This window comes from Epinephelus moara, chromosome 20, assembly GCF_006386435.1.
Source record: "Epinephelus moara isolate mb chromosome 20, YSFRI_EMoa_1.0, whole genome shotgun sequence".
Lineage (NCBI taxonomy): Eukaryota > Metazoa > Chordata > Actinopteri > Perciformes > Serranidae > Epinephelus > Epinephelus moara.
Window position 1 is genome coordinate 45445437 of NC_065525.1, and position 21564 is coordinate 45467000.

The 21564-nt window shown below is 41.8% G+C and overlaps 1 protein-coding gene across 1 annotated transcript in view; it reads left to right on the forward strand.

Moving 5' to 3' along the window:
* Positions 1–21564, forward strand: part of LOC126407356 (voltage-dependent calcium channel subunit alpha-2/delta-4-like) — a gene marked incomplete at its 5' end in the record, with an annotated part of 135442 nt that overhangs the window by 23042 nt on the left and 90836 nt on the right. The window contains one exon of the mRNA XM_050072155.1: positions 19723–19804. Coding sequence (XP_049928112.1) covers positions 19723–19804 — 82 coding nt within the window. The remainder of the gene's footprint in view (positions 1–19722; positions 19805–21564) is intronic.

Below are 21564 nucleotides of genomic sequence, written 5' to 3' on the forward strand. Positions count from 1 at the left end.
TCATGAGCTAACCGCTAACACGCTACTCAGTCAAGAACATACATGAGCCAATCAGTCACAGAAGCTCTACTACCTGGGCAACAAGTCAAAACGGTTCCTTCAAGAGACGTTTTTACACCATTAAGACCCTGATCACACAGAAAGACTTTAAGCAGCTGGAGGTGCCTTTCTCCAACTGTATAATGAGAATGAAGCTTTTTGCTTGTGGTTTTTGTGTTGTGACACGTCTCACATTTCTGCGTTCTAGGTGCCTGGCGTTTTTGCTTGAGCGCTCTGAACTCCTCAAGTTGATAACCAGTTGGTAAACAATGGAGGAGAAACTGGTGGTAGTGGTTGCTGGATACCCAGAGCTATACGGCCTGATGATAGACAGCAGGTTGTCAAACTGCCCCTGAGTTATCCTAAAATATGCCTGGAAACATCCATGATGGAGGAGAAATAAAACTATTTTTAGTCACAAATGCAAGTAAAATGCTCGCACCGTAGAGCTCTGTGGAAAACAAACCACTGCAGCAGCATATTGAGTGCCAGGTGGCCAGCGCGCGCCGTTATTGGACAGCGCATTGGACACTCACCCTCTTGTGATTGGACTTTGAACTTATCCCACAGTAGTGGTACCGTGAGGTACCATAGTACTACAGTACTCCAACGTTATGGTATCACATGTACCGTGGTGTTTTAGTACCGCGGTCTACCGGTGGTACCAGTATATCGTGCAACACTAATATAGCTTTTGTCCAGTTTTGTTGTCCTTATTTTTAGCTTTAGATCCATTTTCAGAGTCAAATTCCAGCTGAAGCTGCATTGAGTCATCGAATTATCGATTAGTTGAATAGAAATTTAATTGCCAACTATTGTGGTAATCAAATAATCATTGCAGTCATTTTTTTTTAGCCAAACATTTGCTGGTGTCAGGCTTCTTAAATGCTAGTCTTTGTCATACATGATAAACTGAACAGCTTTGGATTTTTGGACTGCTGGTCGCATGAAACAAAACGATTCATCAATGAGCAGATTAATTAATACTGACAGTAATTGTTAGTTTGCAGCCCAGATGTGTTCACATACTTGGCCATTTTAAATCTGACTCAGCTTGATAAATGACTGAAATGTTTAATTGATGATCATTTCCTGTTGTCTCCACTGTCGGCTCAGTAAAAAGACATGAGAAGCTTCAGGAGTGAGTTCGGTCTGTCGCTGGATTCTTTTTCATACAAACAGTTAAAATAAATCCACTTTGACATCGCAGAACATGAGATCTGTTCTCTGGTTGGCTGCTCGATGCAGTTTCTGGTCAGTAACTGATCAGTGTTTACTGAAAGTGAGAGCAGCACTTGTGTTTGTGGGAAGGAGGTTATGTAACTGGTATGTTGCTACGGACACCACCCGACCTCTGACCCCGGGGTGGGTGTTGAGAGGAGCCCGATGACGCTCAGGCTCGGTGACCGGCATGTCACGCTACGTGTCCCACAACTCAGGTGTCACAGTTATGTACAACTGCTACTGAGGGGGAGGGAGGGGTGTACTGAGCATGTGCAGAATGTGGACACGTTGCTTTTAAAGCAGCGTGTTGTCGTTTTTAAATGAAGATTCTGCAGCTGATGATGTATTTATTTCTCTCCTTAATTTGCAAATAATATGCAAATATTTTATACTCACCTGTCGAGATGTTTCTCCCTCCGGCTCAGAGAGATAATGTCTCCATTTTAAGCCTTTCAAAACTGCATTAAGACATTTCTTTCTACACTTGTGAGCCATCGGTGTTGATGGATATCTTTAATTTGACTACAGCAAGAAAACATTAATTTTTTAATGTGATCGATGAACTGACTCTTAAAGTTCTATAGTGTTTACTTCTGTCTTTCTGTTTATGTTCACTCTGAAAGATAGAAAGACAGAGTGTGTGTGTGTGTCTGTGTGTGTGTGTGTCTGTGAGAGAGAGAGAGAGAGAGAGAGAGAGAGAGAGAGAGAGAGAGTGGGTGGGTGTGTCAGTAAAGCACTCCAACCTCTTACTGTGTGATTTACTCTCAGCTCTGACACTGAGACCACACTGTTACTAGATCCTCCATGACACCTCGAGGACCTGGAACCCACCTCATCAGCACCTTACAACACACACACACACACACACACACACGCACGCACGCACACACACGTAGTTCTGAGAAGTCTCTGTGAAGAATGTGCTGGTGTGTGAGGACTCAGTCGGTGGTCGATGGACAACTGAACTTCATGACCAGAATCGTAAAATGATAAAAAACCCGATCCGTCACTACATTTTGATCTCTGTTTCATAACTTATGATCTGATCAGGATGAATGGAAATATACGTATTATAGATGAGTTGCCTGTTGTGCATACAATACTAAGCTATTAAAATAATAATGATTGACATTCATATAAGTATATATCACTGATTAGTTGACAGGGATTCATGGGTAACAGTTACTCTGTCATCAATGTTGTGTGCTGTAAATTAATTAAATAGGCTAATTAACCTAGTTAATAATATCCAGGGTTCATGTTAAGGATGGACATTTTAAGTGACTTCTATATTCAAGTACTCGTATCAAATTTTCACAGAGTACTTGAGTACTCGCAGAAAAGTCTAACATAAGAATAGGAATGTAAACTGGCTGATAACAGAAAACGGTGCATTTGGACGTTCATTTATTGAATCAGGCTTCAGTTAGCCTCCTAAACCACAAATTAAAAGTTAACATGAGAAAAGTAAGCAAACTTTCTGTTGCTGCTGTTACACATGTTAAACACAGCACTGAAGGACGGTCTCTGAGCCGCTCTCCCAGAGTCAGTTCACCATCTGCCCTGCAGCACGAGCTAACACAGCAGCAGCGGCTAACGTTCAACACTGAGGAGTTTAATGTTCCCAACAGTCTCACACTGACACTGAAATGGCTCCACTCTATCGATAAACTGGTTAATAACCTTTAGATAACGCTAGCCATTTAATGCTAACAGTGAGCCCTGTCGCTGTGTGTGTGTGTGTGTGTGTGCGGCAAGGAGGTGCAGAGTGAGGTGATACACTGCACACAGATCTACAATAAAATAAGATTTTGCTCATTTTTAATAGTAAAAAATATTATAGAGAAGTCTTGTTCACATGTGGGAAAGATGGTACTCTATACATTGAGCGAATAGTGATGTCTAAAGGAGTCCTTAAGCACTCATGCCAGATTACTGTTAATTTATTATGCTGATCAATCAATCAATCAATTTTATTTATAAAGCCCAATATCACAAATCACAATTTGCCTCACAGGGCTTTACAGCATACGACATCCCTCTGTCCTTATGACCCTCACAGCTGATCAGGAAAAACTCCCCAAAAAACCCTTTAACGGGGAAAAAACGGTAGAAACCTCAGGAAGAGCAACTGAGGAGGGATCCCTCTTCCAGGACGGACAGACGTGCAATAGATGTCGTACAGAACAGATCAGTAGGGATGTCGTATGCTGTAAATTGTCCTCCAGTATTTTCTGATAACGTGTTATTTATTCTGCCATCAATTTTGACTCAGTTCACAAGGAGCCCAAAACATCAGAGATCCAACTCCAACTGTGACCACAAAGTTTTTGTTCCAGAAGTTTTTAGGCTTGTCTAGGTACTGTTTGGAATATAGTAAGTGAGCTGCGTGATCTGTCATGTGCTCAAATGTTGCTGGTGTGTTAATGCTTCAGAAATTGTATGATAAACATCATATTATAACAGTATGAATGGGATCATTATGCTCAACAAGTACTTTTTATTTAATACTTAATGAGTCAAATCTTTCACTTGTTACTGAATATTATTTAAGTAATTGAATTGCTACTTTTCCTTCCCTAAAACATTTAAGTACTGAGATGATGTTGTTCTTGATTCATTGTAGTGTGTGTGTGCTGTTGTACTTCCTGTCTTGTGATTTCTTGAGATTATTTGAGTTTTAAAAGTGACCTTTATTTAACCAGATACGACTTGGCCACGAGGCAGCAGCGTTTGGTCCTCCTGTTCACATGCAGTTAACTGTGTCAGTGTGTGTCCTCACAGTTAACTGCATGTGATGTCTTTAAACACTAGAGGGAGCTGTTGACTCATTAGTGTTCAGAGGTCGTCTCTGCAGACGTCAGGTTTCTATAACAAGGCAGCAGCATGTGTGTGTGTGTGTGTGTGTGTGTGTGTGTGTGTAAGAGTTGAGATAGTCCATGAATCATAATTTCTATTATCCTCTTTGTTATTAAGATTATTTATGTAGAGGTTTATTTAAGGCACAAACAGTGTCACATTGGGTTTGTAGTTGATTAATGAGTTTAAGCATCTGTAACAGTGTTTAGTGACATGATGAGTATCATCATCATAAAAACACAGTGTGAATGTGATAACGCAGTGCGGTCGGTCGCAGCAGTGAAGCCTCAGGTCCTCTCCGACACTCCAATCTTATTGATCACTCTGTGGTTATTCTTGTAACTCTGATCAATAATTAATGAACTGTGAAACCACCAAACTGCTGCCAGCAGACTTTTACATCTGAACACCTGAGAGCATCAGTCAGCTGTAGCTGAATGAATATAAAGAACAGGTGTGTAGTTCTGACAGGTGTGATGAGATGAAGGTTTGATATCTTCTACAGGTTCTTATAACTTTCCGTGTCAGAGGTGACAGACGTGTTTGAGAAGCTGAGGCCTCAAACTGTGACTGTGCGTGGCTTTAAATTTCAGTTATACTGTACATTAGAAGGTCAAACTGATTTAGGACTTCAGACGTAAACAGTCTGGTATTTGACACAGAATCAATACGACAAAAACAAACGTGATGTAATAAAAAAAGTCACCTCTCTGTCTGGAGCACAACTTGACTCTTTCTGTGTCTCAGATTGAGTCATCATGACTGTTTGATGCTTCACATGTTCAGCATCGTCTTCTTTATAAAGACAGATGGTGTTTTACTGGTGTTAAAAACTAAAAACATTAACATTCGTAATCATTCTCCGTGTGTAAGGTTAAACTCTTAAAAAGAGGATGAAGGCACAAGATCAGTGTCTGAAACTTTTTGATTCACCGGCCAAGGTGGCTGGTAAAAGATAAAAAGTCATCAGCTAAGCATATTTTTTACCAGACAAAGTAATGATGCAGAATAACCCTAGCTCCACCCAGCTTGATCTTGGCAAGGTGCTAGAAACATCAACAAGTTCAGATTGGTAGAGCTAGATTTCCACACACACTTTGACATTATTGTTGGGCTTTCTCTATCAGACTGACCAAAATAATAATTTGCCTTTCTGTGTTATGTATACGTTTGTGTCAGTACATTTCATTGTGATATTAAGGTATTATCTTGACTACAAAGAAGAGACCAGAATCTAAATAATTGTAGTATATGGAACAACATTAAACAACATTCAGTATGTGTAGATGTTCCCTCTGGTCAGCAGTGATGCAGTGTATATGTTGAGGTGAAGCTGCTGCTGACAAAGGGGGAGGCAGTGAGGAGTTTGCAGTCTTGGATCAGACTACGGGGTCTCTGTGATATTATTTTATTACCTTCATAAGTGTGGGCACAACGCTAGCTAGCAGCAGATCGGCAGCAAGTGGTAGTTTAGCGGATCAGCTGATGTTCTCTGCTGTAAACAGTGCTACAAAACTATAAGTGTTTGAGACGGTCAGTTTCGTGGCACAGTTTAGACGCACCTGCATTCATGTGTCTGAAACAGACAGCCGAGGAGCAGCAGAGCAGTGCGCCCTAAATGACACCAAAACGCATAGAAATCAAATACCTGACTATTTTGGTGCAAACATTTACCCACCAGTGTGGCGCATAGTCTGCCAAGATTTACACCCCAAACGAAAAATCCAAACACATTTGGTGCTTGGCGGATGTGATTTCAGACCCTGTGTAAGATGGAGACAAACTACAGAAAATAGGCGTTTACATTACGGTTACTGAAACCTGACAAAACAATGGAAGATAGAGAATCTCCTGAGGAACCATGTCTCCTTAAAGGCTTTGAAAATATTGTTCTGTAACTCAGCTCAGCCGAAGTCTAAGTGTGTTTCACACCTTTGTTTTTAGTCTGGTTAAATGGGAACTGCCCATTGGTTCGACAGCCCATTGTTCCGACCATATTAAACTCATTGTTCTGAAGTCCGTTCCGAAATCATCATGATGCCCTGTGGTTAAGGTCTGGTTAGGTTTAGGCACAAAAACCACTTGGTTAGGGTCAGGAAAAGATCATGGTGTGGGTTAAAATGAAAAAGAAAGTGACAAACACATAAGCCGTGAGCCTGCTCTGCCTCAAGCCGGTCGCGGACTGCGGACAGTCGGACTAATGGGATGTCGAACCAATGGGCTGTCGAACCAATGACATGGACCCGGTTAAATTAGACTATTAGACCGGTGCTATGGCAGGTGTCACAGGAGGCAATTGATGATTTTTGGAGACATAACGATCAGATGTCATTGAGAAGTAACCAAAAGGACGATATGACAAATTAGTAAAACAGAAAAAAAAAGGATTATTAATTTAAGAACATAGAATTACAACAAACTAAAATGATTAGTTTGTGAACAACAACAGCAGTAACTCAGAGTGAGATTCAGATTCTGTTACAATATTAATAGTTCAACTCTACCACTAATTACACATTTAAACAGCTCCCAAACACAAAAAATGTCCCCTGGGATCTATATATAGAAATCAACAGCTGATTTCCTTCTTTCAGTAAAATCCTAAATGATTGAGTTGTTTTTTTTCCACCTGGACCTTTATGCTCTGCCATTTCTCCTCTAATCATCAGGCTGTAACCTGTGACAGGCTGTTATGATACCACAACTATCACACAGTCACATATATGGAGTTTATTCACGTAGGTTTACATCAGCAAAGGTTTATGACAGAATCAGAGAGGAGAGGGAGAGACGCTGTGCTGCTGCCAGAGGAGCCGCTGAATGAGTTCCCTCTGAGCGCTAAGTCACTAAAAGAGTCTGAGAAGTAAAACATTCAGGACGTCACAGTTTATTCCACACTACTGAAGCTGCTCCTCTTTTTGGAACCACCAAGGAGTCGCTAATAATTTCACTTTCAGCCATGCTTGTTGTTGCCGTGGGTAACAGTATGACGTCAATATGTCAAGAAGTCGAAATATCTCACAATATCAGTTTTTTAAGTGATATCAATCAATCAATTTCGATTTATTTTTATTTATTTATAAAGCCCAGTATCACAAATCACAATTTGCTTCACAGGGCTTTACAGCGTACGACATCCCTCTGTCCTTATGACCCTCACAGCTGATCAGGAAAAACTCCCCAAAAAAACCCTTTAACAGGGAAACAATGGTAGAAAGCTCAGGAAGAGCAACTGAGGAGGGATCAGGAAATTGGTGCTCATCCAGGTTTTTATGTCTTTAAGGCAATTATGAAGGTTAGTTAATTGATTAGTTTCTTCTGGCTTAATCGATACATACAACTGAGTATCATCTGCATAACAATGGAAATTTACAGAGTGATTTCTAATGATGTTACCTAAAGGAAACATATATAGAGTAAATAGGATTGGTCCGAGCACAGAACCTTGCGGAACTACAGTGCTGAAAAGAAACCTGGGGTTGTTCTTGTTTTCTTCTATTAATGCTGAGTAATAGTTTGCTCTGGCATTGCCGAGGCCCCTCTTATACGTTTTGAGACTGTCTGCCCAGATTAAACGAGATTCTTCCAGTTTGGTTAATCGCCAATTCCTTTCAAATTTTCGCGATATTTGTTTTAACTTATATTAAAAATGATGCCGGTGTTACCGTGAACGAGACCCTAACCCTAACCCTAACCCGCACACCCCTGGTAAGTTGTGAGAAAAACGTTAACACAAGTCATGTTATCGTTGAACAAACAACTGATGCTGTCGTTTTTCTATCACAGGTCAGATGTGTCTCTGCAGCAGCTGATGAGGATGAGGATGATGAGGATAAGAAGCAGGGATGATGGTGAGCTGTAATTGGTCAACAGCTTTGCCTCTAATTAGGTTTTTCATCAGATTAGACTCAAAGTCCTTCTTGATCTGGTCCAGAGAGTAGACTGAAACCTGGGACTGTGTGTGCTCAGCATGTCTGTGAGTGTGTGTTGTAGCCGTGTTAGGTATGAGATGTCCTCCTGCTGCTGCCCCTGAGCCAGGCACTGACCTCAGAGCTGCTGACGCTCAGATGAGTCCCACACTGAGGTCGAGTCCCCCCGCAGGAGTCAGTGACGTGTAATTAATATGTACACAGAAGTGTGTTTGTTTCTGTGTTAATATTCAGCTCGTTGTGTGTGTGTGTGTGTGTGTGTGTGTGTGTGTGTGTGTGTGTGTGTCGGGGCATCATGTCACTGTTGGCCGCCTGCCCTCTCTCCCTCCCTCTCTGTTTCAGCAGCCAAACTGAACCTCAGGGTTTCTTTTCTTCCGGCCGCTCTGATTGGTCGCAAGAGAGCCTGTCTCCAGAAATCGCTCTAATCCTCTTAGATAAAACAGAGCCCTCGTCCAATCCCCTGCTCCAATCCCTCCCCTCCCTCCCTCCCTCCCCCTCTCGTCTCCCTCTCGTTCTCTCTCTCTCCGTAGGGAAGAGGAGTTTTTAATCCAAGTGGATTACGTTGCAAATTGGGTGACAGTGGAGGCGAGCGGCTGCAAAATCTGCTGCAGACGGCCGCTTTGTGTCTTCCTTAATGTGTGCAAGGTGGAGACATTAACACACCCATCAGTTCTGGTTTCATGAGGAGCTACCTGGAAAAACCTGGAGCAGGTGCACAGGAATCTGTGGAGTCTCTGACATGGACCAGATTTCATCTTTAACCTCAGGAGTTTCTTCTTCTTGCAGATTTTAAATCTCTGCTAGTTTGTTCTGGACGACTTGAAGTCATTCAAAGTCCTCTGGAAGTTTCTTCAAAGAAGATGAGGAGCTAAACAGGAAGTGGTGAGAAGATGCCGGCAGCACAGCAGGTTTATCCAGACATGACAGAGAGCGTTCGGGGTCCCACTGCCGTGACCACCGTCTTCTTCTTCTCCTCTCTTTAGCCAACATGAGGAAGCCGTTTCCTATAAACCCTTTATGATCCTCTCAAACTTTCAGAGCTGATCCCAGTTTGTGAAACCGCCTCTGAGATTTTCCGAGTCCAAGCTGCAGGGAGCTTGTTGTCGGGAGTTGGAAGCAGGATGGAGAGCAGGACACTGGGAATGAGGAAGCTCCTGAGAATTCTGGGATTTTTCTGCCTGTGGATTACAGCTCAGGCTCAGATGAAGATCCCACCAGAGACGTAAGTGTCCTTCACTTCTTCTGCTGGATCTCAGCTGCAGCTTTAAGTTCCACCTGCTGCAGGAGAATAATTATCACATGTATAATCAGCTGATTAAGCCCCTTAATGTGCAGGTGTCTCCTTTCTCACTCTACAGGACTGCCAGCTTCAAAGAATTCTTAAACTGCAGCTCCATTAAATTTGAATATTCTAGATTTCCTGTACATCATTAAAGACATATTTGGTATCTTTGGAAACATTCAGATCTCCAGAAAGTTCTGTTGGTGTTAACAAGGTTTGGCTGCACAGCATGAGTTTGTGACGCACAGGTCAGTGAGGAAGTAGAATTATCCCACCGCATTGGTAGATTCATTTATTTTAGATGCAAATAAATCGTGCTAACATTTATTTTTACTGGTAATCGTTTCACCACCATCGATCCATTCAGATACAAACACATCATTATTTGAATTTCATGATACAGTGCCTTTAAAATCTTAAAAATGCTTGTCTTGTTTTTACATTAAGAAGCACCACATCCAACTGCTACAGCAAACACATCTGCTCTGTAACTACATCCTGTGTTCTTATTTGAAAAACATGTTAGAAACCAAAAGAGAGAAATTTTCCTATTTTAAAAATGTCTTCATATCATGATCCTGCCCTGATCTTTGCATCAGTGCTTCTGAAAACCATACAGCCAATCTAATTCATATATGTATATTCACATATTTGCATAAAGCAGTAACATCGGCGTCTGTCAGCCTGCTGCAACACAACCACATTAGCTTTCCTGCTAAACTTATCCAGCTTACAAACATGCACATGCATCTTGTTCTGCACCTCAGCTCCCTGAACGAGTGATCAAACAAACTTTAAGCGGGGAAAAGTGCACAGCTAACATTAGTTTGTTCATCAGAAAGCCAATTAGCTGCTCAGCTGAAGCACATTAAACAGCATGTAAACATACCTGCAGATAATAGTGGTATAACACACTGATTTATTTACATGTGTATAGAAGTCTGGTTTTGGCCCTTATTCTGAAAAAGACAAAAATCCTACTAATCCAATAATGAAAACGAATATTCCACTAATATTCCTGTTTACATGCAGCTGTGCATACTCTGATTACCAAGCTCTAAGATGTCGTTTATCACATCAAAACATAGAAGAGAGGAACGGCTGCTGTTTTACCTCTTCCTGTCAAAACAGTATTTTTTTTAACTTTTCCACAGGTGTGAACGCAGCCTCCCTCTTTCATTCCTTCAACACTGCACATCCAAAAACCTGTTGACTTCCAAGTCTTTCAGAAGGTTTAAAAGTAGGTGTGAAGAAATGTCGACATTTCCTCTGAGCGTGCATCTCTACACCGGCCCTGCAAACTCTTGTTGGTTTGTGCACAACACACAGAGCTGAGCGTAAACAGGCGAGAGGCCGTGTGTCGCAAATAGAGACGCGTATTCTGAATGTGCTGTTTACATGTCTAAAGACTGCTCCTAAAACCTGAGTCATATTAGTGTATCCCACATTTCTTAATCAGAAAATGCCACAGCTGGAATAAGGCCTGATTCAGGATGTCCAAATTGACGATGCTCTTTGAATGACCCATATCAGAATATTGTCATACTCAGGGTTATGGTGGAATATAATTGTGCATGTAAACATATTCACTGGCTGCTCATGCCGTGTAAGACAACGCTACAACACAAGTGTGTTTACTGTCTCTGTCTTGTTCCCCTGCTGGGGCTCAGCCTGCCAACTGCTGTCAGTCAAACACAGCGGCTGAGACAGTCAGGGAGTGTTTCTGATATAAGTCCTTTATTTCTTCCTGTTTAATAATGAGATCAGAACTGTTAACAGTACATTTTAGAAAATATGCTGACATTATTTTTGGGGATGATTTCAGTTGGACTTTAAATTGATCCAATGAAACATTTATTTCCAGCAGCTCATGCAGACCATTTGGAGATAAGCACCATGTTATTATCCTCTGTCTTCATGCAGCAGTTGCTACAGTCACACACAGATCTGTTACAATCACACTAACAGAACCCTGGTCGCGGTTCTGCTGTGGATGTGCCTTTGAGCAAGGCTTTGTACAGGGCAGCTCCCTGTGTGAACAAACTGTGTGGATTTTAATAGAAGGCTTATATAGAGCAGTCCTTATTGGACTCGTTCCAAATAAATTAAACCTCTGATAACAGCCTCCCAGAGTGCACTGTGTTTTCATGGCGACCCTGAGGGAATACGTTGGTGTCAGCTGACTGCAGTTTTCCCTCAGGACTCACTGAAATCTGCTCTCCTCTGTTTCTGTCCACAGCTCAGGCTGAGCAGAGAGATTAGTCCAGGTACAGCTGCTGTAAATGAGCTCATATATACTGTTTAATTTAGAGTTAATATTACCAGGAGAGCTTCGTGTCCAGGCCCAACTTTAACCTGAACATCAACCTTTAAATTGTCTGTTAAAGAGGTCACAGCAAATCATCACTTTACAGATCCAACACTCTTATTAAGAGACAGACATAAAAATATGAAAGGAAATGTTTCGCCTGAAACAGCTGCTTCACGCTCTTTAAAATAAACACAAAAGAAAGCAGAATGACCTAAACGAAAAAACTGAAAACAAAAAAAAAACATAAGTAGGTCAAAACACACACAAACACCAATAAAAACATTAAAATATATATAATATATAAATACAATTTTATATAAATAGAAAATACTTGAACACAGCTGGCTGATCAACATTTCATTGGGGAGTCTCAACCAGATTATATTCTTCCTTCTTTAAAATCCAACTCAGTAACTTTTCCTTTGTCCACATTTTTAAACTGTGCTTCCCAGAATGCACCTGTCAGACAGTCCTGTTGTGGTCGCTCATACTAACAGCCTCATTAGCATGGAGCTGTCGGGCAACGTTAACATGAAGCAGCAGCCGGACGTTCAGCGCTGCTGCTTCCTGGAGGACGCACTCTCCCTCCTCTGTTACCATCTGTGTGCCAGCATGGCTAACTGGCCATCGGCCACGCCCCGTCAGCCCGGTCACCTTCTACCCTGACCCATATCACCGCCTGCCCAACCGCTGCAGGCGTGGACACAGATCGCGTGTCACCTGGTCACAAACCACACATGCAGAGCCAAAGATGTGACTTTGTGATGCAAAGTGAAAATTACTGGATTTAGTTTTAGTTGATGTGGAATTAAAATGCTGGTGAGGACAGGAGGTCAGGAGTGTGTCACAGCATGGAGGAAATATTCAGATCCTTTACTTCAGTAAAAATACTCTGTTACACTGAAAATGCTCCTGTAGTAAAAGTATGTTAAAGTAAAAATAAAAATGTCCCCACTACTTTTATAGACAGTATTATTAGATTATTGTTACTCATGCATCTAACTAAATTGGAAGTCTTTCAGTGTGTCTTAAATCGCATACTTCTGTTCTAAACACTTAATATTTTGAGTGCACAAGTGCGCACAGCATAGTACAGGAAAATGCAGTGTCCTTCTGGTGCACTCAGGAGGTCAAAAGGTTGAGTGTGGAATGATGGACTCTTCTCACCCTGACCGGTCGCCATCTTTGTGACGTAGCAAACGTAGTAACCTTTGACACGGTGGCTGCGGCACGGGGCCTGTTATTTCTACTATTTCTGTTTCAAAACTGTTGTCGAATAGAAGCCGTCAGTAATGTTTGTTTGGTCTGTAATGATTTGGTACTGGGAACAATAATGTTTTAATCAGCAGTAATGTTAATGATAGAGTAATTCTGGTTCATGTGTTGGCGATAATGCTCCACCGTCCGTTTGCAATTCATGCGTGATTTGAGACACACTCTTGGTCTCTCTGTCGGTCTGTATGTCTGTTCATCCAATCAACTTCAGACAGCGTATGTTACTGAGGACCCAAGAAGGTACAGTGTTGAGTGTGAGCTCTTAGGATCAATGGGACGTATTTATATGTTGTCTGTTATACACACATTGTGGTGAATTGAAAGGGACCTCTATTACCTGTTAAAACTTATCCATCTACTGTAGACTGATCCATTTAGTTTTCTCTTGATAGATGTTTGGGAGGTAGAATCCTCATTTTCGATTTGTTTCTGAGCTGAAAAATAGATTAAGTATCTTACAAAGTCAATGGCACCTTGTAACAATTTTAATCATCAAATTCAAATGATGCTTGATGAGACAAAATATTATGACTTTCTCAAAATGCTGTTTTGTTTTTACTTTCTAAGCTGTCGGTCATTTCTGACACAGATTTTAGGCTCAGGTGGCTGATGTTTGTGTTTTCATGACGTCACTGCAGTGTCGTAATGATTGACCTTCTTCCTGTTGGTTGTAACTTGTAATATTCTGAGTTGCGTCTGTCTTTGCGTCCAGGTTACAGTGGACAGATTTGGATTCAATCTGTGGGACAGATCAGCCTCAGCACCGAGGATCAGATGATTAGATTTTAGAGGTGATCTTGATAGAGGATTTATTTTTGGTGGGGGGATTTTTAGTTGACCAGACGGAAAGATGCTGCAGGTTCATGAGCTCTGACCAAAGAGTCAGTGTAAGGACCTTTGATTTTTATCACATTATTCGCTTGATACAAGTTTCTCTCTACACTTTGGGACTCATAACCCATAAAAATATCTCTGTGCATTTGGAGTGGGTCTGAGTGCTGCACCACTCGTCACGTGCCACACTAACAGTACTATGTACATTTTTACATGGCATCACTCTTTTGTTAAAAGCCCGAGATGAAAAGTAAATCTGTGGAGAGCTGAAGGATTTATTGTTGCTTCAGAGCGAGCAGCAGTTTGAGAGGTCATCCTGAAGTTGAAGGTTTGATCTCACTTTTTTTAATATAGCTTTATGTTCTCAGTCTGAATCTCTCAGAGAGCAAAGTGGATAATCAGAGGAGGGAACTAGTAGGGAACGCTGTCCTCATGGCAGGACCTGGCCGACCACTTTGTCTCTCTGTTGCCACATCCTGAAACTTTAAGGCTGCTGTCAGCCCTAGAGTGGTCTCCTCTGGTCTGAATCAGGGACTCATGTTGATCCAAAGTTGTATAATTGCCTAGAGTTGGTTCGTGTTCTCACGGCAGCATTTACAAGAGGACCAGATCAAATGCCTTGTGTGAGAAAGCTGCTCTTGATTGGTCAGAATTTCCATGTGGGAAAAATCCAGGAAGTAAAGCAAACGTTGAAGAAGAGTACACTTGCAAGATAAATGTGACACTTTCTAATGTCACAATGGAGGGACAACTACGCAGGTTGATTTTAGCGCTGCTCATCGTGGACTATATTGCTGTCATTGTTCATTTTAGTCAAACCATACAGTTTGAAAACGAGGCGCGGCTCCAACTAGAAAACAATGTTTTGATGCATTGGATGTGCTGAATGTGCATATTAAGGCAGTACAGGAGGAGGTGCACATTAATAATCCTCCAGGACTGTAACATGCTCATGTTTAACCCAAACAATGTGTCATGTGACTGCAGTTGCTTCACATCCAGGTCGGAACACCTTCTCACCACAAACCAACCGCACCAGAGTTCCTTTGGAACCGGACTGAGACCACCTCTTCAAGAAGGTCTCAGTCTGGTTGTTTTGGTGCACACCTGAGTGTGATTGCTGTGTTCACACCTGCCCAAACCAACCGCACTGAGGGGGCAAACCAGCTGGAGTTAGACTGAACTGAACCAAACAGGGCAGGTGTGAAAGCAGCTTAAAATGTCTTAATTTTTGAGGGCGGATTCATCAGCGCTGGCGAACATCATCCTCGTGGCAGGGCCTTCACGACTGCCGGGTCTCTCTGTCGCCGTCTCCCGAGACTTTAATAAAAACAGGAGAGAGGAGTGGCAGCAACAAGTCCAACAACCCCGGGCCTACTTTGTTTCTTTTTCACGGTGGTTATTGTATTATTGTATTATCGCCTCAAACTTTGGCAGCCAAGGGGAGCTGTGTACGCAGCCATCAGCATGGTTGCTCTCAAATCCTGATCAAAAGAATCTTCTTTATTCAAAAGTTATTTACCCCCTCTTACATAAGTGTTGGTGTTTCCTCATTGGCAGCTGTTTGTTCTAAAGGAATAGGTGGTGCTGACTGAGCTGTGGATGCTGACAGCTAGCTAGCTAGCTAGCCAGCTGCTACATGAGTAAAATTTAGCAACTTAATGCTCCATCAGCACACTGTTGTCACAGTGTAGGAAAGCACTCTGCTATCATCAGATGAATTACAACTTTGTCTGGCTCATTTTCTGCAGCTAGTGTAATGTTGGCATGAAAGCATGGTGGAATTAGCTAGCTAGCCTGCCGCGGTTGAAACTGCAGGTTTGGACGGAGAAAAGAGAGGATCACCTCATCAGTTTGTTTGAGGAACAGCTGTGTCTGTATGAGACAAGCCTTAAACTTATTGAGAAACGTTACTGACTGTGTTTTACATGTCACACTGTTGGAACGGGTGCTGCCACCTTTGTAACGATCCGTAATTAGAGGTTGACCCATTCATCAGTTTGTCCAATTAATCGGCGGCGATAGGATGTTTTTCTACAAACGGTCGTTATCAGTAGAACTTGGCTCTGATAGTAGCCGATGTTCTGTGCAGCCTCCACCAGTCACACGGGAACGTATGTCACAGAGCGGAGCTGGAGAGGGAGGGTTGTGTTAAATGATCAGAAGGGTTCAGCTCCAGAGAAAGCTGCTCCTCTCTGCTGTGTGAAGTTTTCAGCTGGACCACAACAGTGAGGCAGAGTCCTGACTGAGTGAACACCACCACTTCCCGTTTTAGATTGAAAGCCCTTTAGCATCATGCACAGTCCAGCCACATAATAGGTTTTAACCTAGTCTTGTTTAATCATAGACAGCCTGTGTGTGTGTGTGTGTGTGTGTGTGTGTGTGTGTGTGTGTGTGTGTGTGAGCTCAGAGGATTAATGTCCAGAACAGATGGATCAATAAACTACTCCCTTGTTAAACACATGCTAAGACAATATGCTGAGTCAGTTCCTTCAGTGGCATGTGTGTGTGTGTGTGTGTGTGTGTGTGTGTGTGTGTGTGAGAGAGAGAGAGAGAGAGAGAGAGAGAGAGAGAGAGAGAGAGAGAGAGCTCTCTGCAGGCTCCACACTGTCTTCATCCTGTCTGTGTAATTACTTTCCACTGGGAGAAATTCAGATTATTTCTCTTTATTGCAGCAAAAAATCTTTAAAAAAAGAACAAAATTATCGAACAGTGAATGTGATGTGAAATTATTAGCCGTTGCCAATTCTGGGGTGCTTTTACTTTACTTTTACCAAGGCAGCTGTGGCTCACATGGCAGTGTCCACAAATCGGAGGATAGTTGGTTCGATTCCCGGCTCCTCCAGTCCACATGTCCAAAGTGTCCTTGGGCAAGATACTGAACCCAAATTGCTCCTGATGGCTGCTCCATCAGTGTGTGAGAGCATGTGAATGGCTTCTGAGCAGCAGGTGGCAGGATTAGGATTAAAAACCTACAATGAATAAATAAAATACAATGCACTGGTATGAAGAAAATGAAGGCTCCTGACAGAAGACAAAAGTAGCTCTTCCTCAGTCAGCAACAATATTTAAATCTTGCTTACATCACTGATAATAATTCAGTAGTTTATTATATGGACAGCATATTGGTGCATAAAGAGTACTTTTACTTTTATATTTTAAGTACTCTTTGCTGATAGTAATTACAAACTTTTATTAAAGAAGGGTTGGAATGCAGGACTTGTACTTGTAACAGTATTTTTAAATTGTGCTGTTGCTTCTTTTACTTGAGTAAATGATCTGAAAACTTTTTCCACTCCTGTTGTGAGAGCAGCTGTATGTAGGAGCTAAACTCCTTGATCAGTAGTTAGACAGGAGAATAAAGAATCAGTCACAAAACTAAAACTAATCATGCAGAAATGGTCATAATTACATCAATGAATAATTATAAGTATCTAAAAATCTAATGTACAGCAGTATAAAAATACACACCTGCCACACACTCAGGTGTGCAAAGACATCTTGATTGAGGATTGATGATGAGGATGAGGATTATATATGAGACACACTGAGACATGAACTTTAGTTGCTCTCAGGACCTCAAACAGAGACCTGGTTCACAGAGTCTGCAGCACAGTGTGTGTGTGTGTGTGTGTGTGTGTGTGTGTGTGTGTGATGTGTTGATTGTGTTTTTGTGTCATTGTGAGTTTGTGTATGAGCAGACACCTGCAGCTCTCTGCTGTGACCCAGATGAAGAACAGATTATCTAAATCTCTTTCATCACCGTCATATTCAGCCGTAACTCGCCACCGCTGCTGCTGCTGCTGCTGCTGCTGCAGAGTGTCACCGTGGCAACAGACAACCAAACACAAAGCAACACATCCACGTTCACATAAACACACACAGTCACAGTACAATACACTGTTTATATGTCTGTTTTATTATTTTGTTGTTGCGTCGTATAACTTTATTACAGTCAACAAACAAATTAACAACAACGACAAGTTGATGACAGGAAGTGGAAATTTCACATGTAAGTGTTTCAGTAAAAAGAAAAAAAAGAAGATAGAAACATAAACATAGCAAGAGTGATACTCACTATACCCTGATGCAGACAGCGATGTCACACACCAAAGTGAAGTCACTGTATCGCTCTGTTCAGAGCCAGACTCCATTAACAAATACAGTGGTTTAATGCAGCTGAACACAGAAGCTGCTGGTCGACTGCTGCCTTGATCAGTTAGATAGTTTGTGTTAATGTATGACTTTGGTGTTTAAAAGAGTTAGTTTAGGAACACCAAAGTGAATGATAAATGATGGAGGCAGTGGTAGACCAGCAGCTCCTGTGTTCAGAGAGCTAAAATCACTGTCTATGGAGTCTGGCTTTGATGTGAGCAGAGACAGGGAGCTAGAGTCGTTAATGGCTTCCTCGTTGGAAAAGGCTGTCTGACAGCCAGATAAAAATATTCTGTATTTTAAGTATAACGTACACTTAAACTGTTACTGATTTTTTTAAGGTGGCTAAAATATATTTTGTTGCTGCACGCGTCCACAGCAGGACATTGTATAACCTAACACCTGTGTCAGCACTCCTGCCTGCTTCTCCAAGCCGGGGATGTTTTGACCAACAAAACACACTAAATATGGATTTGTACCTCAAACACCCCCACTTCAAAAAGTCCAAACTGCCTCTTTAACCATCTCTACTGCCACCATTACATTCTGGCAGAGCGCAGTCTGTCTGTGGAGACGGAGCAGCAGAGCGCCGAGCGGAGTGAATGTGTGATTAACTTAACCGTTGGTTCATTCATGTAGAAATATAACGCTCCGTTTCTTCCACCAACAGGGCTCTCATTTTAGTGTAGAGCGTCAGACTGAATTTACCAACGCACCATGTCAGGTCACTCACTCTCCGGGACCGCCAGTGTTACTTGAATAAGTAAACACTGACCAACGGGACCAGACTGGCCGACCCGTATGCTCTCACTCAGTGGATGGATGATGTCACAGGAAGCCAATCTTACAAAGGAGGACCACACTTGTTTGTTTTGCTATGGAAGCTAACGTTAGCTAATGTGCTAAAAAGTTAGCGTTCCAGAGAAATCCAATATTCCTCTTAATCCCTCCCCAGTTTCTGATGAGGTGGACATGATAACCCTTAATACACATAACCTTATTCATCCCTACAACAGGAAATACTTTTTCCCTAACCTGATATGAAGTGTGCGCTGCACATGTGAGCATTTTTGATGATGGCCTCCGTCCAGTCCTTTGGTCTTATCACATTTAACCATAGTTGTCTTTGTTTTTGTTGACGGGCAGTGGCGGCTGGTTTTGAGCCATGACTCCTTCTATTCTGGCTCCCAATAACACAACAAGACAAACACATTTTAACACTCCTGTGGAGCCTACAGCCCTGTGGGGGAGAGGCAGGTTTTGCCTCCAGCTAACAAGCTGAGGTCATTGTGACGTTGGCTCTGAAAGGGTCTATACACACACCACTACAACCATTTCTGCCACTCTTAACCACCACTACTGCTGTTTTCAGTCGTTTGATACAAACCGTCCAGCAAACACTGCTTTCTTGTTTAACTTGAACGTGCTTCGATGAGCCTCAGTGTGCAGTTTAATAAAACGTTTGTTTTACAAAAATGGTTCAGTTTAATCCTTTAAAGCATTTTAGTCTTTAGACTCTTTTAGTCTGTTTTTAAGTTTGTTTGTTTGTTTGTTTGTTTGTGTCTCTCCATCTTTGCTGTCCTTTTTGGATGTTTGCAATAATTTTGCATATTTTCAGTGTCGTTAATCACACGTGTGAGGGGCCAAACGTTTGTTATGACATGGAAATAAAAAGTACCAGTGCAGGCATTATTTACTTTACAGCTGTTGTGTTAACTTGTTCACCACCAGTCTGATGCTGTATTCTTGTATCCTGTAGGTTTCATCCTTCATGTTGTATTTCGCTGTTGACTCCTCATCCGTCTGTGTTTCAGGGTGCAGCAGTGGGCGTCTGTGTTCTCCACTCAGCTTCGAGAAATCACCACCAAATACTCCGGCTCTCTGCTGCTGCAGAAGGTAAATGAAGCAGGTTTCTTGTAAACTGGATGGTAGTCAGGTGACATTTAAAAGTTAAATTCTGAGCAGGTTGGCAACATTTACAAAATAAAAGTCCAGCTCAAGTAGAGAGGTCAAAGAATAAATTCCTAAACATGATTTGATTGAATTGAATATTATTTATTTTACTTCAATTTGTTTTTATATTTTGGGGAAAGATACAGTCATTTTTTTTGCTGATTACTGGAAGCAAAAGGCGCCTATTTCACAGAACGACCTGTTTCTGTGTTAACAAACATGGAGGAAATCTTGAAAAGTAAAATTTGTAATTTGCTGTTGGGAAAAATACTTCCAGAATGAGCAGCTGATCTCACTTCACCACCTCAGAGTTTCTTTCAACTTCAGGAGGAGAAGTAGACGTGTTTCATGAAGCCAGAGAGAGAAACCTGATGAATGCTGAAGCTTCACATCAGTTTGGTCTGTTTCCTGCTGCTGGTTTCTGTTTTTTATTGATTATTGACCACCTGTGCTAGATGCAGTAGAGGCTGCAGGAAGGATTAAGATCATTGACATTTTTAAATGGCTTTGCTTGAAGGTACATTGTGCCAACACTGTGACAGTCACACACGAGAACAAGAACAATACAAAAAATTAAGCTGTTTTTTTTCTGGCATTAAAAAGTCTTTTTGGTTGATTCTCCTTTAAACATTAAAGCAGGATGACGCTGTGTTTTGGATTAGAGTCATCAGATGATGTGATGTAATTTTGTATTAGACTGAAAAAAGTAAAAGAAACTCATGAAATGCAGCTGAACCTCAAACTGGTCCAATGGCCACCAGACTGGTTGAACTGGGAGCAGAGAGCAGTGGGAGCAGAGTGTCGGTCTGTGTGATAGCGTCTGTCTGTGTGGGTGTATTTATGTGTGTTTACCAAAGAGCACACACACACACACGCACACACACACACACACACACACTCAGGGATCATGGTAATGCCCAGATTGAGGGCCGAGCCCTCTTTACCGGCGTCAGGATTTGTGGCCTGTTCTGATTTTAGACATTCATCCATTTATCTGTCAGATTTAGATTTATCACAGGCAGTCTGCAGTTTGTCTGCTCTCACAAACACACAGCCACCTCCTGCAGTGAGAACAAACCACCCGGCAACACAAACAGTTTCTGGTTCCATGTTGTTGTTTTTATTGAGACTATCAGTGAAAAGTTTGTTGTCTGCTGCCACAGAGCCCGACGTGGTCCAGTCACATGTGTGAGACGACTCCTCTGTACGTCTCAAATATGTTTGGAAGAAATATTTTAAAGACCTAAATATGCAAAAGTAACTTCCTCCTGACTGAAGTTTTCAACAGCTTCATTTGGATGAAAAAGCTGGTGGAAAATAAGGTGTGTCAGATTTATGTGCCACAGCTGTTAATTTATTGTGTCACATACATATTTAACATTCAGGTGAATATAAGTATCAAATACACAATGTTAAAAAAAGAAAACATCACCGGCTGACGGTGGGCCAGTCCACTAAACAAGCTTTTTCTCCACAAAGACCGCCTCATATCGTTAGGATAAATGTCAGAGAACATATAGAAAACGACAAGTAAACGTGTTGTCTTACCTTACCGGTGTGCTGCCATGTTTGTTTACCATCTAGCTCTGCTTTCTAAAGCGCGGCCGAAATATATCTCGCGAGAACAAGCAGCAACAGCTGGAAGGCAGAACCGGACAGTAGCCTGAAAAGTTCATTCATTTATTTTATGAAAGATTTATAGA